The sequence below is a fragment of the Babylonia areolata genome, chromosome 20, assembly GCF_041734735.1.
Source record: "Babylonia areolata isolate BAREFJ2019XMU chromosome 20, ASM4173473v1, whole genome shotgun sequence".
Lineage (NCBI taxonomy): Eukaryota > Metazoa > Mollusca > Gastropoda > Neogastropoda > Buccinidae > Babylonia > Babylonia areolata.
Window position 1 is genome coordinate 38,506,358 of NC_134895.1, and position 17,500 is coordinate 38,523,857.

Genomic DNA, 17,500 nt, shown 5'->3' on the forward strand with positions numbered 1-17,500 from the left:
AGTCTTATTTAGAATCAGACAACTGGACCAGTATTTAGGTTCACGTTTCTATAAAGTCTTATTTAGAATCAGACAACTGGACCAGTATTTAGGTCAACATTTAAAGTTTTATTCAGAATCAAACAACTTGACCACTCTTTAGGTCAACATTTCTTTAAAGTTTTATTTACAATCAGACAACTGACTCGACCAGTATTTAAGTTCACATTTCTTTAAAGTCTTATCTAGAATCAGACAACTGGACCAGTATTTACGTCCACATTTCTTTAAAATCTTATTTAGAATCAGACAACTGGACCAGTATTTAGGTCCACATTTCTTTAAAATCTTATTAGAATCAGACAACTGGACCACTCTTTCGGTCCTTGATTTCGTTAAAGTTTTATTCAGAATCAAACAACTTGACCACTCTTGAGGTCCACATTTAAACAAAAAACAACTCGATGATTTTTTTTTTTCAGGGCTGGATCTTCTGAGCAAAGACCAGTAACGCCGTAAGTTATCATCATCATCGTTATCACTATTATCGTCGTCGTCATCATTGTCATCACCATTAACGTCATCGTTATTATCATCGACATGATTAGATCATCTTCCCCATCCTCCTTTCTCTCTCTCTCTCTCTCTCTCTCTCTCTCTCTCTCTCTCTCTCTCTCTCTCTCGAGCAGCTAAACTTATTTTATCAGACCACTCCCTATCAACAGATGAAAAATTAACAAAACTGGAAATATTACCACTATACAAGCAATTCGACTACAATAAAATGGTCCTCATGTTCAAAGTACACAAAAACATGTCACCACCATACCTCAGTGACCTTGTTCAACGGGCATCAGAGCGTTACGATTCAGATAATTATATTCTGCCTCGTGTGCGCATCGATTTGTACAAATCTAGCTTTGCATTTTTTGGACCATCTGCTTGGAACTTTCTTCCTTCGTTCATTAAGACGTGCGATTCATTACGTTCCTTCAAATCAAACATACGAGAACTTCTGCTCCACAAACAATAGGCCCACAAAGCTTGCTTTTTTTTTTTTTTTTTTTTTTTTTAAATAACCAGCCAAAAAATACAAAAATCATGCTTTTTTCCGTGAAGTTTGTATCTATACCTACATGCAGTGAATTTATTTTATTTCTACCTTTGTGCTTTGTTCTTACTTATTCGCCTGTAAATTGGATGTTATTACCTGTAACATCTGCATCAGCAAATTAATCACTTTTGTATATGTGCAATGGTAAAGTTGTGCTTCTCTATTTTCTTTATGTCCGCTATATGTTTCTCACCTCGGTCATGTCTCTGTATTTGCATAAGTATATATATATATATATATATATATATATATATATATATATATATATATATATATGTGTGTGTGTGTGTGTATGTGTGTGTGTGTGTGTGTGTGTGTGTGTGTTGGGTGGAGAGAGTGTGTGCATGTGTATGGATATGAATGTATGAATGCGTTCGTTTTATTACTTTTTACGATGTTAATGATGATGGTGGTGATCATTCTTCGTTCTAGTAGCAGTGGATGTAGCAGTGTTAACAATTTTTTTTTTTTTTTGGTCGTTATCGTTAATGTTGTTATTGTTATTGTTGTCACAAGGACAGATTGGAAGACTGGGCGATGCCTAAAATCTTTATCCTTGAGTAATAAAGTTTTTGAATCTTTGAATCTTTGAATCTCTCTCTCTCTCTCTCTCTCTCTCTCTCTCTCTCTCTCTCTCTCTCTCTCTCTCTCTATGTATATATTTCTCTGTACGTATTTTGAGAACTCGGTTGTAATTGTTTTATTTCATTTTCGTTGAGTGTCCACGCACACACACACACACACACACACACACACACACATATATATATACATACACACACGCACATGCATCCATCCATACATACATACATAGGGTTTTTTTTTAATAGAATTTGTTAGACTCTCAAAACCTCACCAGCACTATTAGGTCTATGCATATAGATCATCAGGCACATGCTAGCCCACTTCCCTTTCACCACCACCCCCCAACCCCCTGCCCCCTCAAACCCTATCTCCCATTCTTTTAAAAATGCCGATGTAGTGTTGTTGTAGCAGTATATGAACCATTCCCGCACAGTTTTCTTCCTTCTTGACAGTGACCACGGAAACCCGTGGGTCGTCTTCTTCTTCTTCTTCTTCGTTCATGGGCTGCAACTCCCACGTTCACTCGTATGTACACGAGTGGGCTTTTATGTGCATGATCGTTTTTACCCCCGCCATGAAGGCAGCTATACTCCGTTTTTGGGTGTGTGCATGCTGGGTATGTTCTTGTTTCCATAACCCACCGAACGCTGACATGGATTAAAGGATCTTTAATATGCGTATTTGATGATCTTCTGCTTGCTCGTATGCACACGAATGGGGTTCAGCTCAGGCACAGGCAGGTCTGCACATAATTATGTTAACCTGGGAGATCGGAAAAATCTCCACCCTTTACCCACCAGGCGCCGTTACTGAGATTCGAACCCGAGACCCTCAGAATGAGAGTAGTCCAACGCTTGAACCACTCGGCTATTCTATTGTGCCCGCCATCCCCGCACACTAAGACTCATCCTTGACTCTTTCACTGCCATAGGCGACTTACCTCGACTAAACAGTGCACCGCTATAGGGCTAGTTTTGTCGACATCGAGGGGACATGTTGGCAAGACCATTTTTCGCATTCTAGCAAAGCTTTACAGCTGCAGTCAGTTTTTCCGCTACTAGAACTCTGACCAACCTTTGCCCCCCAGACCACAGTTTGAAACGAACAAGTCCATTGTGTTGCTTTGACGTGAACCTTAACCTGTGACTGAGTGCGTCGTTTGTACAATACATTCGGCGCTGGGGGAGTGTAAGTTTTCACACAGAAACTTGGCGGTGAAAGAGACGTGACGCTGACCACGGACACCTGAGGGTCTGTGTGTCTGTCTGTCTGTTTATTTGTTCATGTTGTTGTTGTTGTTGTTGTTGTTGCCATGCGATGTGTATATATTTTTATCCCCACTTTTTTTCTTTCTTTTGTATTTCGTTATTCCCACTTTTTTTTCTTTCTTTGTATTTCGTAGACTAGTTTGAACGTTTTCTTTACGAGGGTAGGATGAAAACAGGCCGATAAGTGCCTATTCCTTTTCCTTCAATAAAAAAAAAAATAATAAAGGTTCTGGTTCGATTTCGATTTCTGTTGTTTGCCGGCAGGGTGGACCGTCAGGTGGACAACTTCCTGGCGGACTCTGAGCAGGCCAAACTGGTGAGCATGGTGGAGCAGCAGCTGCGGGAGAACGAGTACCTGATCGACTTCAGCAGGCTGAGCCAGCAGCTGTCCCAGGCCGACAGGACAGGCAGGGGGGTGCTGGACCTCAGGACGGTCTGTTATACTGCTTGTTGTTGTTGGTGGTGGTGTTCTTGTTCTTGTTCTTCATCATCATCATCACCATCATCATCATCATCTTCTTTTCACCACCATCATCATCATCATCATCATCATCTTCTTCTTCTTTATCATCATCATCATCGTCATCATCACCATCATCATCATCATCATCATCATCATCATCATCGTCATCATCTTCTTCTTCTTCTTCTCCACCACCATCATCATCATCATCTTCTTCTTCTTCACCATCATCGTCATCATCATCATCATCATCATCATCTTCTTCTTCTTCATCATCATCATCATCATCATCATCATCATCATCATCATCATCTTGTTCTTCTTGTTCTTTTTGTTCTTCTTGTGTCTTCTTGTGTTTCTTGTAATTCTCGTTCTTCTTCTTCTTGTTGTTCCTGTTCCTGTTCTTCTTGTTCTTCTTCATCATCTTCTTTTTCCTCTTTTTCGTCGTCGTCGTCATCGTCATCATCATCATCATCTTGTTCTTCTTGCTCTTGTTGTCGTTGTTGTTGTTGTTCTTCTCCTTCTTTACCCATTGTATGGCGACAATCAGTCGTGTCCAGCTATGACCATCAGAACAGCAGGGGAGGCGACTGCTGTCCCGACTATCTGGGCTAGAATTTGATTATAGCGGAGAGTGTCTTGCCCAAGATACTTCCTCACTCTCTCGGCTGAAAGGGGTTAAATACAGTCGGCGTTGGGATGGTTCCTAAAGACCAAATAGCCAGTGCAGCCTTGCCTCACAGTATGATAACCATAGTCTTTTACAAAAGACTGGGCTTTGAATGAATTCCTATTGCAGTGGATTTACCATTGATCATTCGGCCCAAACCAATAACTGATTTAAAAAACCTGACAACAGAATTCCAGGTGACTAATTAGTGTGTGTGTGTGTGTGTGTGTGTGTGTGTGTGTGTGTGTGCGCACCTGGCTTGCTTTCACTTCATAGACTGGTATTTGGATTATACAGAATGATTGACTGTTGATTCCAGACGACAGACAGAGATTTCTGTGTATATTATCAAAGATCGCTGACTGTTGATTTTCAGATCATGGACGTGTGTTTCCAGCTGAACATCCCTCTCCAGAGCTCTGTCTTAAATCGGGTCCTTCAAAGATGTCGTCTCAACAGTTATGATGACAGATACAAGTGAGTGACATGACAGCAGGTAAAGTGCATTTTAACTCACTCAGTACGGCCAGTCCTCTCTTCTCCTCTACACAGACCCCTCGGATGTCCAGTGGGTGTCTGAATGACCCAACCTTTAGCTTCCGTCGTCAGAATTGTGGTATTGTTTGTCAACATTCACCTCTTCAGTATAAGAGCCTTCCGCTTGCAATATTTTGATGATGGTAATTGGGGTGAAACGCTGTTAACGTCGTCTCTTTCGCCGTTCGTATGGAGAGAGTTAAATACAGCGCAGGAGTCGGTGAACGATTGCGTAAACGATTTTTTAAATTTTTATTTATTATTTATTTGTTTATTGATTTATTTACCTGTTTATCTGTATATTCATCTGTTTATTCATTTAGCTTATTTAGCTTTTTGAAAATTCTTTTTATCTTTTTTATTCTTTTTTTTTTTTTTTAAAGCTTATTTCGCTTATTTTTTCTTTATTTTCGATTCTCTTTCTTCCGTCTTTCTGTCACCTATCTTTGGATCTTTGTATTTAAACAGTGACTTTAACTGAGCAATATATTGGTTTTTGCACCATATATTTATATTTATTTGTTTGCTTGTTTTCGGTTTCAGTTTAAAGTTAATGCGATATCGTTCTGCTGTTGTACGGACGTGTACACGTGATAAATGTACATAGTATGCATGTGTGAGCTGTATACAAGGATACAATAGGCATATGTATGCCTTATTGTGTGTGTGTGTGTGTGTGTCTGTGTCTGTGTGTCTGTGTCTGTTTGTCTGTGTGTGTGCGTGCACGTGTGTGAGTGTTTGCATAGCGTGCGTACAACTATGCGTGTGTGTGTGTGTGTGTGTGTGTGTGTGTGCGCGCGCATGTGTGCGCGCATGCGTACGTACGTGATTGAGTGAGTGAGTGTTTGGGGAGTATGGAGGTGTTTCTACACCTTTTTCTCTCTCTCTCTCTTGGATGCACGTAATGATTATTATCGTCTTCGTTTTAAAAAAAACAATAATTCCCCGCTAAACAAAATCAGTGTTTTAAACGTTTCATTCATTCTTTCTTTGTTTTCTTTTCCTTTCTTTCTTTCCGTTCTCTTTCTCTTGCAGCTGGAAGATGTTTGTGGACTTCCTGCAGAAGGCCCAGCCCGCAGGGCAGCACCAGCACCCCGCACACACCCAGCGGGGCCGGCACCCCTCCCCCCCTCCTCCAGCGGAGAAAGCCCCCGTCACCCCTGTCTGGCGACGTCATGAGGTCAGTTCTTGGGAGAGGGGGGGTTGCGGGGGGGAGGGCACGTGGGGAGATTTGGGAGGAGGTGGTGGGAGGGAAGGAGGGAGAGAGAGAGGGAGGGAGAGTGAGGGAGGGAGGAAAAGAATTGACGGAGAGAGAGAGAGAGAGAGAGAGAGAGAGTGTGTGTGTGTGTGTGTGTTTTTACGTGTGTGGTGTGGCCTTATCTCTCTCTGTCTCTCTCCCTCTCTCCATCTCTCTCTCTCTCCCTGTGTGTGTGTGTGTGTGTGTGTGTGTGTGTGTGTGTGTGTGTGTGTTTGTCTGTTTCTGTGTATGTGTGTCTGTCTGTGTCTGTGTTTGTTTTGTGTTTATCTATGTGTTTGCTGTATGTGTGCACATGTATGCACAGCGTGTGTGGTATGTATATAAGTAGCATATGAACAGTGTTTGGTATGTATATAAGTAGCATATGAACAGTGTGTGGTATGTATATAAGTAGCATATGAACAGTGTGTGGTATGTATATAAGTAGCATATAAAGAGTGTGTGGTAAAAAAAAAAAAGAAAAAGAAAGAGTGTGTGGTATGTATATAAGTAGCATATGAACAGTGTGTGATGTCTGTATAAGTAGCATATGAACAGTGTGTGGTATGTATATAAGTAGCATGTCAACTGTGTGTGGTATGTATATAAGTAGCATATGAACAGTCTGTGATGTCTGTACAAATAGCATACACACACACACACACACACACACACACACACACAGAGAGAGAGAGAGAGAGAGAGAGCTGTAAAGAAAAGGGAGACAAACAAACTGAAGGGGGGGGGGGGGGGTATAAAAGGAAACCGGCTGCAGTGGTGACACGAACACCCAGACGTCTGCAATGCCGTGTCTTCTTACTCACTTTACATCTACCCTCCTTTCAACACCCCCCCTTTTTTTGAAGCGGGAAGAGAATCGAACCCTCACACTTGACGGGCGCAATAGCCGAGTGGTTAAAGCGTTGGACTGTCAATCTGAGGGTCCCGGGTTCGAATCACGGTGACGGCGTCTGGTGGGTAAAGGGTGGAGATTTTTACGATCTCCCAGGCCAACATATGTGCAGACCTGCTAGTGCCTGAACCCCCTTCGTGTGTATATACAAGCAGAAGATCAAATACGCATGTTAAAGATCCTGTAATCCATGTCAGCGTTCGGTGGGTTATGGAAACAAGAACATACCCAACATGCACACCCCCGAAAACGGAGTATGGCGGGGTAAAAACGGTCATACACGTAAAAGCCCACTCGTGTGCATACGAGTGAACGCAGAAGAAGAAGAAGAACCCTCACACACACACACGGTCATGCCTCCAAACAGGGACCCACACAGAACAACGGCAACTACGCCGATGGTGGACCTGAGGCCCGGACAGAGGTTATCTCTCGTATGGACCAGGACATCAAACAACTGGAGCGAAATTATGAGGTGAGTTAAGGCAAGACATGTTAAGTGGAAGGCCGTGCAAGGTTAGGTAAGGCAAGGCCAGGTAAGGCAAGGCAAGGTATGACAAGGCAAGGTCAGGGCAAGGCAAGGCAAGGCAAGGCAAGGCAAGTAAGACAAGGTAAGGGCAAGGCAAGGCAAGGCAAGGCAAGGAGAGTAATTCATGTACCCATAGAGAGGTACAATGCGCACAGACCAGACGACACGCAAGAGCACGTCAAGACTTTTTCATAGTGTGGGAAGGAGGGGGGACACGGACAAGAGGAACAACTCCAGGTCACACACATGGAGGGAGATGCTCAATAAAACTCTCTTGCCTCCCCTGTCAGAGAACGTTGACTGTGACGGTGATGCATTCAACATTGCAGCGTCCCCCACGGCCAAGGGAGGTTACGGGACGAGTGACAGTGACACTGATAGCCTCCCCTGACTCATAAAGGAACGGGATGGGGGAATGTGTGGTCATTATTTGGAGAGACGAGATAACCTGTTAATTAATGCGATGGGGTCACTACTTCAATCAATCAAAAGCACTTTATTAATCCACATGGAAATTAAGTTGTGCAATCACAGGCTCGTTGTAAACACTAGCATAAAATCACCATGCGCAACATAAGAAGAGATTAAAACTAGTCAGATAAGAACTCCCAATAGCTGCCCCCCTACACACACACACATACTCATGTTAAGACAATAGGGTATTGCACAACAATACTGACAAATGAAAACATCCAACAAAAAAGGTATATATTACTAAAAATGACATGGCCGCACGCACACGCACACGCACACACGCACACACACACACACACACACACACACACACACACACACACACACACACACACACACACTTGATAGCTGCGGATAGGCAGTCCAGACACTCTTGGAGCTAATTTGACTGTAAAACCGATCCACAATGGCAGCTGTGTTTCTGTTTGTGTTGATCTGTCTGTCTTCCAGACAAACATACACAGTGGTCACAAGAATAAGAAGCAAACAAACAACAAGGTTTGCCGCAAGCTTTATGTAAAAAAACAGTCTGGTGAAGTGTGTGTTGTGGTCTGTGTGTGTGTGTGTGTGTGTGTGTGTGTGTGTGTGTGTGCGTGTGTGTGTGTGTGTGTGCGTGCGTGCGTGCGTGTGTGTGTGCGTGCGTGCTTGCGTGCGTGTGTGTGTGCGTGTGTGTGTGTTAGAGAGGGAGACACTCAGAGAAAACAGAGAGACATAGACAGACAGACAGACAGAGCGTCAGAGACAGATAGACAGAGACGGAGACATAAATAGGAAAAAAGAGCAAAGCAAACCATGTATCAAACCAAAGGTTTTCGTTCCTTATTTCAGGACATTCAGGACAAGTTGAAGCCGCGCAGCGATGGCCCCTGGTTCAAAAACTTCATGGAGTTCGCCAACGCCCTCTACAATCAGGACCAGAGATGTGAAGGTCAGTTCTCTCCCTTGCACCAATCATCACGTGTTTTTTTTCCAACAGCAAAATGAGAGCCGTATTATCAATGGTTTCTCCATTACAATGGGAAATCACTTACAGCGTCGTCTTTTGTGAAGGACTATGACTCTCAAACTAGGAGGCAAAATTACACTGGCTCTTAGTGCTGCAGCCTTGGGGGCTAGTTTCAGTTTGGGGAACCATCCCAGTGCCGACGGCCATAGAATAATAATTAGTTAATAATAATTATATTTATATAGTACTGAATCTTGTGCAGAGACAAATCAAAACGCTTTCGCACCCGTCATTCACACGCATGCATAACTCTAGAACTGGAAGAAAAAAAACTGAAGACAAGGAAGAGACAGGGAAGGGAGGCAGTTTTAGGAAGAGGTGGGTTTTAAGACCAGACTTGAAAGAGCTGAGTGCGTAGACCTGACGAAGAGAAAGAGGAAGTTCATTCCAACTGCAGGGTCCAGAGAGAGAGAAAGAACGGCGGCCAACTGTCGTGTGTTTGAATCTGGGTATGCGTAAACAGAGTGGATAAAACCCTCTTGGCCAAGAGAGTGGGGATGTAACTTGGGCAAGACTCTCTCCACCATGATCGAATTCTAGACCCAGATAATCGCGACAGCAGACGTTTCCTCTGCTGTTCTGATGGTGATGGTTTGACACGCCTGACCACTGTACATTAGTATCCGCTGTGATGCCCCAGCTTGACCCTCACAATGAAGCTGTGTGTCATTGACTCACTTGTGTAAACAAAGTGAGTCTATGTTTTAACCCGGTGTTCGGTTGTCTCTGTGTGTGTGTGTGTGTGTGTGTGTGTGTGTCCGTGGTATAAAAATAGGAAAAATTCAGTTCTTTCCAGTCATCTTGTTTAAAACAATATTGCACCTCTGGGATGGGCACAAAAAAATTTAAAAAAAGAAGCCTAATTATATGCAAACTGCATTTACTGTTATATTTATATTTTTTGTATTCTCTAAAGTTGGCACTTTGACCTCTTATTCTGACACAACAACAAGAGGAGTCATTATTATCATTTTTCGTTAAACAGGAACTTCTTTTGCTAAGCATGGAATTTTTATTTATTTGCAAACGTTTTGGTACAGATTGTAAAAAAGGGAAATTACTATGTAATTAATGCTAGGGGACTTAATTTATCACAAGTGAGTCTTGAAGGCCTTGCCTCTCTTGTTTTCCATGCGATACACCGTGGCCGGCAAAATTAATGTCTCTGTCTCTCTCTCTCTCTCTCTCTCTCTCTCTCTCTCTCTCCCCCCATTAATTCTCGACAAATCTGAAAACTTTTTTTTTCTTTCTAGGTTTTCTACATGTTTATGGCGTCCTGTTTCACATTTTTTATTCTTTGCATCTTCGTTTACTTCTTCCACACATAGTGGGTTTTTTTTGTTTTGTTTTTTCCATTTTTTTCTTTTTTCTTTTTCTTTTGGCGGGGGGTGGGGGAAGGTGGGGTTGGCGGTGTATGTGCGCGCGCGCTGAACCCGTAATACACTTACAATGTATAAATTTAACAGCTGGATTGGATTGACATTATTGTTCATCATTAAAAAAAAAACAGAAAAAAAGATTGCTTTTCCAGATTGTGTGTTCAAATTACGGCTACCCAGAACTTTTTTTTTTTTTTTTTTTTAAATTTTAATGGCATTCACCTTGACCATGTTCACCGTGCTAGCGGTCTGATGTCAGTGTGAGTGTTAGACATGTCCCTCTCCCCCAGTCCTCTGTGGAGGGTTGGTTATTAATTAAACCGTGGGTGAGAGGTAGTGCGTGCGTTGGTGTTGATTCTGAAACCAGAATTTAATACATTCCTGTGTTCTGTGACACATTTACTGGAATGTGACACATCTCTTTGTTATGTGTCGCCCATCTAACCGGAACGTAACACATCTCTGTGTTCTGTGTCACATCTACCCGGATCATATCTCTTTGTTCTGTACCACATCTACCCGGATCATAACACATCTCTTTGTTCTGTGTCACATCTCTTTGTTCTGTGACACATCTAACCGGAACGTAGCACACCTCTTTGTTCTGTGTCACATCTCTGTGTTCTGTGTCACATCTCTGTGTTCTGTGTCACATCTCTGTGTTCTGTGTCACATATAACCAGAGCATAACACATCTCTTTGTTCTGTGACACATCTAACCGGAACATAACACATCTCTTTGCTCTGTGACACACACATGAAATGTAACACATGTCTTTGTTCTGTAACACATGTCTTTGTTCTGTGACACATCCCTTTGTTCTGTGGCACATCTAACCGGAACGTAACACATCTCTTTGTTCTGTGACACATCTACCAGAACGTAAAACACCTCTTTGTTCTGTGACGCATATGCCGGAACATAACCACCTCTTTGTCCTGTGACACATATGCCGGTGTGTGACACATCTCTTTGTTCTGTAACACCCATCTGCCGGAACGTGACACTTCTCTTAGTTCTGTGACACTTCTCTTCGAATCCCGCTCCTCACATCCTTTCTCCCAAGTTTGACTGGAAAATCAAACTGAGCGTCTAGTCATTCGGATGAGACGGACAAACCGAGGTCCCGTGTGCAGCATGAATTTGGCGCACTGAAAAAAAGAAAAAGAAAAAAAAAGAACGCAGAGAGAGCGTTGTCCTCTGGCAAAATCATGTAGAATAAATTCCACTCTGATAGGCATACGAATATATAGCTTAAACGTACGCATCCAAAGCCTGACTAAGCGTGTTGGGTTATGCTGCTGGTCAGGCATCTGCCTAGCAGATGTGGTGTAGTGTATGTGGATTCGCCTCCTTGAGAAACTGAAACTGAAGCTGCGGTGGTTCTGACACTCCTGCCGGAGCATAACACGTCTGTTCCCCTCTGTGCAGGCGACCTTCCGGCGGAGGACGTGTTCAAGTGGACCAAGATGTACAACGACACGGGCGACCTGGGCATGTCGGACCACCAGATCGCCAGGGCCCTCAGCGAAGCCTCCAAAAGCGGCAAGGTCCACATCCACACCTACCTCACCAAGCTGGGCAACGTGGCCAGGCACGACAAGATCGTCTGATGACACCCTGCTCACAACCCCCCCCCCTGCCCCTCCGCAACACCCCACGCCGCCGCCCCCCCGCTACCTCCCCGCTACCCCCCCCACATGTCCTCCATCTCTCTATCATCATCATCATCATCATTACCACCAACACTACTATCCATAGAAAAACAAATACAATTGCAGGCAGAAAAAAAAACAACAAAAAAAATGGGTGGCGCTCTCACTGCAGCGACGCGCTCTTCCTTGTGAGAGCGGCCCGAATTTCACCACAGAGAAATTTGTTGTGACAAAAAAAGAGAGTAATACAAAACAATACAATACAATCCTCCTCCACTCCTCCTCCTCCTCCTCCTCCTCATCTTCACAGCTGGCATCTTTGTCATCTGTCATCTTCAGCTTGGCGGAAGTGTTTGCGTCGTCAGTCAGTCTCACAGCCAGTCAATCAACAGACGCGTGTAACGTCTTTTCTTTTGCCGCGAGATTCGTGTAGAACATTAAACCACTCGTACACATTAATTTTTTTTTTTTTTTCAAAAATCTGTTTAGATATTATCTTATCAACCGGAACATTGAATCGTTTTTGTCAGACACAACTTTACGTCATTACTGATCATTACCAGTGACCAGCTGCTCTCATAACTGTTGCATCATTTACTCAACCTGTGGTTCACTCTGAACATAACTATTGCATCAGTCAATGGTCATAGTTGCCTGTCGGAAGTTCCTTCGTAACTATTCCAACGTCACGTTACTCACGGTTACCTATCACTAGTTCCCTTTCTAAACGTTTACATCATTACTCATTATTACTCGTGTATTTGATTTTCTCACACCTTTTACATCATTATTCACGACGCATTAAACATTAAAAGAAATGCCAAACCTGTGATATATATATATATATATATATATATTTTTTTTTTTTTTTTTTTTTGCACAATGTTTAACGTGCGTCGGTTTCTTTTGACTATTGATATTTGAATTAATAAGATGTATTGAAGTTGTTTTAAAGCTCGATTACTGTAATTGACATGTAAGGAAAGAACAACCACGCTGTTTAAGGGGGGTGGGGTGGGGTGGGGAGAGTGAGTTCATTATTATTTTGATTTCCCTTTCATTATCATGATGTAAGTGTCTGTCAGCTTTCAGTCCGAAGAGGAAGCCAGGTGAGCAAGCTTCTATGAAGAGCCATGCTTTGGGGGATCTTGTCTCTTCACTTCAGTGTTGCCTTTCAGTAAAAATTCCGTTCCTCAGTTTTGGTTGAATCAACTTTGGTTATCATAGCACAAGAGAATGATCTGTATATGGTGTGACTTTTTTTTCTTCCCCATTTAATAATTGTGAACGCCTGTCCGAATGTTTTATTTGTCATTGTTAAATAATGTGTGTCATGTCGTGTTTCTTCACGAATGTATGCGTTCTGATTTCGGGTTTATATCTTTTCTTTTCTTTTTTTTTTTTCTTAACGAAAGTAATTAAAATGCAGTATGTGTGTGTGATTGTGTTCAGCTGGTGATAGAAAACGCTTTTTCTTTTAAATGTTTTGTTGTTGTTGTTGTTGATTCATTCTTCATTTGTATGTAGACCTATGTCGTATATGTGTAAGATCATTTATCTAAGTTGATAATGCTGAAGTCTTTGTTCAATGGATATAATTATGTTAGACAGCACACTCATTTCTACACATTAAATCCCTTTTGTAAACCTATCTCTAGCCCGCCAAACAACATACATGTATATCTAACATCACCCACACTTTAAGTCTCAGGAGATTTTGTTGTGCGTATGTCTATTATATTTTTTTCTGTTTATATTGTCATTTCTTTTGTTAGTAATTTATGAAATGACATGTGTGTATGTGTAAGAAATGCGATTTTGTTTAGCGTAGTCTTTGTTTGTTTGTTTTTTAATATATATCTACATGTATATGTATATATTTCTAAAAGAGTTTGTTTTTCTTCTTTTTCCATCACCACCATTTCCACCAGTACCACCACCAACACCAACACCACCACTTCTACTACCAGTGACTTCATAAAATGCATGTCTTAATCCCCTCTGTTTTACTGGGTGTGTGTTTTTGTCATTTTGTCTGAATGTCTTCAGAAACTGAATTGAACTGAACTGAACTGAACTGAACTGTACAAAACCAAGGAGTGGTCGCACCGTCCGAGTTCCAAAAAGAATGGAATGCTAAATACATCAAGTCAACAACACAATGTATACAACACCGCAGAAACGTAGTGACAAGACATAGTGATACAGCAAAACCATTGATTTATAGAAGGCGAGATGTAATGATTTGCGATTGACCTACTCACTGAATGCAGATATTTATAAATGCAGACCATCCTTGACAGAACTGTACACACAAAACTTTAACAGGATTGGTGAATGCAGTGATGTATTGATACAGACCCTCCTTGATAGAAATGCACACACCAAACTTTAACAGGGGTTGGTGAATGCAGAGATGTGTTGATACAGACCAGCCTTGGGAGAACTGCACACACCAGTTGGCAGGCTCTAAAAGACCACGGCATGGTTAAAGCAAGACCACAAATTTCCATTGCTTTGCTGGGATGGAAAATAGAGAGGCTCGATCAGAATCTAGCCGCTGTTCACGCCACCCAACATGCCCCCCCTACCACCACTCCCCCCCAAAAAGGTTTTATTTTTTGCAATATCCGTTTTGTACGTGCATTGCTTGTGCCCACTCACCAACGTGTACACACGCATACGCGCGCGCACACATGTACAAGCACACGCAGACAGGCACGCACTCATCTTTATCAAGCCAAAAATATAAATACAATAGAGATAAAAAGTTACGTATTTATGGTTTTGCATTTAGTGATTTTTTATCAGCAAATTAATTTTTTTACCTTGCGTTGTCAAGCATAAACATCTCAAGAATTTGTCTTTAATCGTTTTCCCCATTTGCTCCGTATAGAACCATCTGTTTGTTGGACGGGGTAGGTGGGGAGGCAGAGGGTGCGCGCGCGTGTGTGTGTAGTTGTTAACTCACTCAGTACGGCCAGTCCTCTCTTCTCCTCTACACAGACCCCTCGAATGCCCAGTGGGTGTCTGAATGACCCAACCTTTAGCTTCCGTCGTCAGAATTGTGGCATTCTTTGTCAACATTCACGTCTTCAGTATAAGAGCCTTCCGCTTGCGATATTTTGATGATGGTAATTGGGGTGAAACGCTGTTAACGTCGTCTCTTTCGCCGTTCGTATGGAAAGAGTTAATCACGCCATCTTGTCAGGAAGTCATTCTTTGTCAGCCTGTCTCGAGAAACACACTGTATGGTGTCAGTGTTAAAGAACACAACAACAGTGCCAGTAAACAAGTCACCCTCACAATAATCGCCTGATCATGAAGTACACGAATCGAAATCAGTTGTCAGTCGGAAAAAATGCGAGTGAAATGCTGTTCATATAAGATGAATTCAAAATAGAACAAAGAAAGGCTGTGCAAGTTCTGAAAGAAGTGCAAACTTTAACACCTTTCGGATGTAAAACTCACGTTTCGCTGACTCGTTGGAGGGAGAGAAAACTCAAAGCTTGAGAAGCAGAGATGGCAGACAAAAAAAACAACAACAAAAAAAACAACCACCCAAAAAGCAAACGTACGAGGGATGTAAATTGAAGACTTCCCCTGACGCACTTCCCATGAACTGAGAGGAACGAACCTTAGCACAGTTATTATTTTTCTCTGCATAGGTACCACTAAGATATGACACACTTCTCTCATTGTTTTATGCAACTGTGAAGACCTTGCCTGTAGAAGTCTGCAGGTTGCGTCAGAAGGCACGACTTGACCTCGGAAATAAGCGTTTCATAGCCTGGCAAGTGTTTGCCCTTCAAAGATTACTTCATGGCTGGAAAGAGGTGGAAGTCAGATGATGCAAAGTCGGGAGAGTAAGCGTAAGGGGGGTGTGGAGGGACCGCAGGATCGTGCTTCCGTCTGGGCAACATGCGAGTTGTGAACCGGGACGTTGTCTTACAGGAGGCGGACACCTATCGTCAGCATGCCACACTTCTTGGTTTCGATGGCCTCCCACAATTTATGAGGCAGTGAAGCGCAGTATGTCCCGGTAATTGTGGTACCCTTTGCCAGGAAATTCATCATCACTAGTCCGCGCTGGTCCGTAAAGACCGTTAGCATGACCTTGCCCGCCGAGGGTTGGACACGTGCCTTCTTCAGAGGTGGTGAGTCAAAATGTTTCCATTACTTCGACTGGTCTTTAGTTTCTCTGGATCACAGCGATGGATCCATGTTTCGTTCTGCGTGATTAGTATGTCGAAGAAGTTCTCCTGGTTTTCTTGGCACATGGCCAAAAGAGCCTGGGAGAACATGACCGGTTCCTGTTTCTGACAAGGTATGAGCAACCGGGGATTCCATCGCGCAGACAACTTCCGCACGTGCAAATGTTCATGGGTGATTTTTTTTCCACAGACCACACACCGATCTTGACATCTTGGGCTAGTTGGCGAACGGTTATGCAGCAATCTTCCAAAATGGCGGCCTCCACTTGCCGGATGGTGTCTTCATCAATGGCGGACTGTGGTCGCCCGGGAATGGGAGCCGTTTCCAACGATGTCCAACCACACTTGAACTACCGATGCCAGTGCCTGACTACATGATACGATGGGGCATCCTCCCCATAAATCTCTTTCATCTCGTCGAATGTCTTCTTTGGTGTGCGCCCTCTCAAGTATAGAAACTCGATGACCGCTGTTTGCCCACGATTTCTGACAATCCTACGCTTACTCTGATTTTACCAGAAAGCGTGGGGTTGCGAGAAAGTGTGATCGTTCCCCTCCCACGTTTTGTCTCAATTGCGAGAAAGTTAGGGAGCACATTTTCTGTCACATTTCTGTTGAAAGTTGAATCAATTCCATGTTACACCCCCACCCCCACTCATCCAACATCTCTCGAGAAAGATTCAGTTCAAGTCTTGGAAAATATAATTAGTCTGTTGAGTTCTACACATTGCCTTAATTTTGTTGTTTGCTATTGATTCCGATGTTGAATTTTAGGTCGATGCATTGCAATGATCATCTTATGGGAAATACAATTAATGAATGTCAGCTTCAGTGTCATTACTGTTGATGTCTTCTTGTTTTCGCTAAACGCCGTTGTTATGATCGTCGTCGTCGTCGCCCCCGGGCCCCCTCCGCTTTCTCTCTCTTTCTCTCTTTCTCCCCTCTCTCTCTTTCTCTCTCTCCCACCCCCTCTCTCTCTCATTTTTCTCAAAGATTTGGACTGGGAAAAGACAAGGAACCAACTCCTATGATAAAGGGAACATATTTTTGATGAAACTAATGGGAACACCCCATGCTATCTCACACGTTCTTCTCGCCATTGGGAGAAATCGTGGGAGGGGAACGACCACACTTCCTCGTAATCCCGTGCTTTCTCGTAAAGTGAGAGAAAGCGAGTGTGGGATTGCGAGAAATCCGTGGGCGAACAACCGCTCTGCATTCAACTGGCTCCATTTTCAACACCATACTCCACCATAGCACCTGTAAAAGAGAACTGTTACGAGTTCAGAGATGCAAGTTACCACGTGAACTGTAGAGGTATGCGTTATTATATATGAGCAATTTCAAGCCTCCTACTATAAACGGAAGAAAGCAATGGGAAATCTTTAATGGACATTCCTTGTAAGGCCAGGTTTAGAGCAGGAAGATAGACGCTAGTTTCACTGCAGCCAGTGGCCAGCCTAGTTCGCTGTCAAA

The 17,500-nt window shown here is 42.9% G+C and overlaps 1 protein-coding gene and 1 long non-coding RNA gene across 3 annotated transcripts in view; both read left to right on the forward strand.

Annotated features, from left to right (window-relative positions):
• Positions 1-11,798, forward strand: part of LOC143294968 (uncharacterized) — a 68,405-nt gene extending 56,607 nt beyond the window's left edge. For both annotated transcript variants that reach the window (XM_076606496.1, XM_076606497.1), the window contains 7 exons: positions 462-494; positions 3,211-3,379; positions 4,456-4,556; positions 5,652-5,796; positions 7,134-7,241; positions 8,598-8,697; positions 11,587-11,798. In XM_076606496.1, coding sequence (XP_076462611.1) covers positions 462-494; positions 3,211-3,379; positions 4,456-4,556; positions 5,652-5,796; positions 7,134-7,241; positions 8,598-8,697; positions 11,587-11,768 — 838 coding nt within the window. In that variant the 3' untranslated portion in view covers positions 11,769-11,798. The remainder of the gene's footprint in view (positions 1-461; positions 495-3,210; positions 3,380-4,455; positions 4,557-5,651; positions 5,797-7,133; positions 7,242-8,597; positions 8,698-11,586) is intronic.
• LOC143295486 (uncharacterized) overlaps positions 1-17,500 on the forward strand; it is a 365,664-nt gene that overhangs the window by 255,260 nt on the left and 92,904 nt on the right. The gene's annotated exons all lie outside the window — the stretch shown is intronic.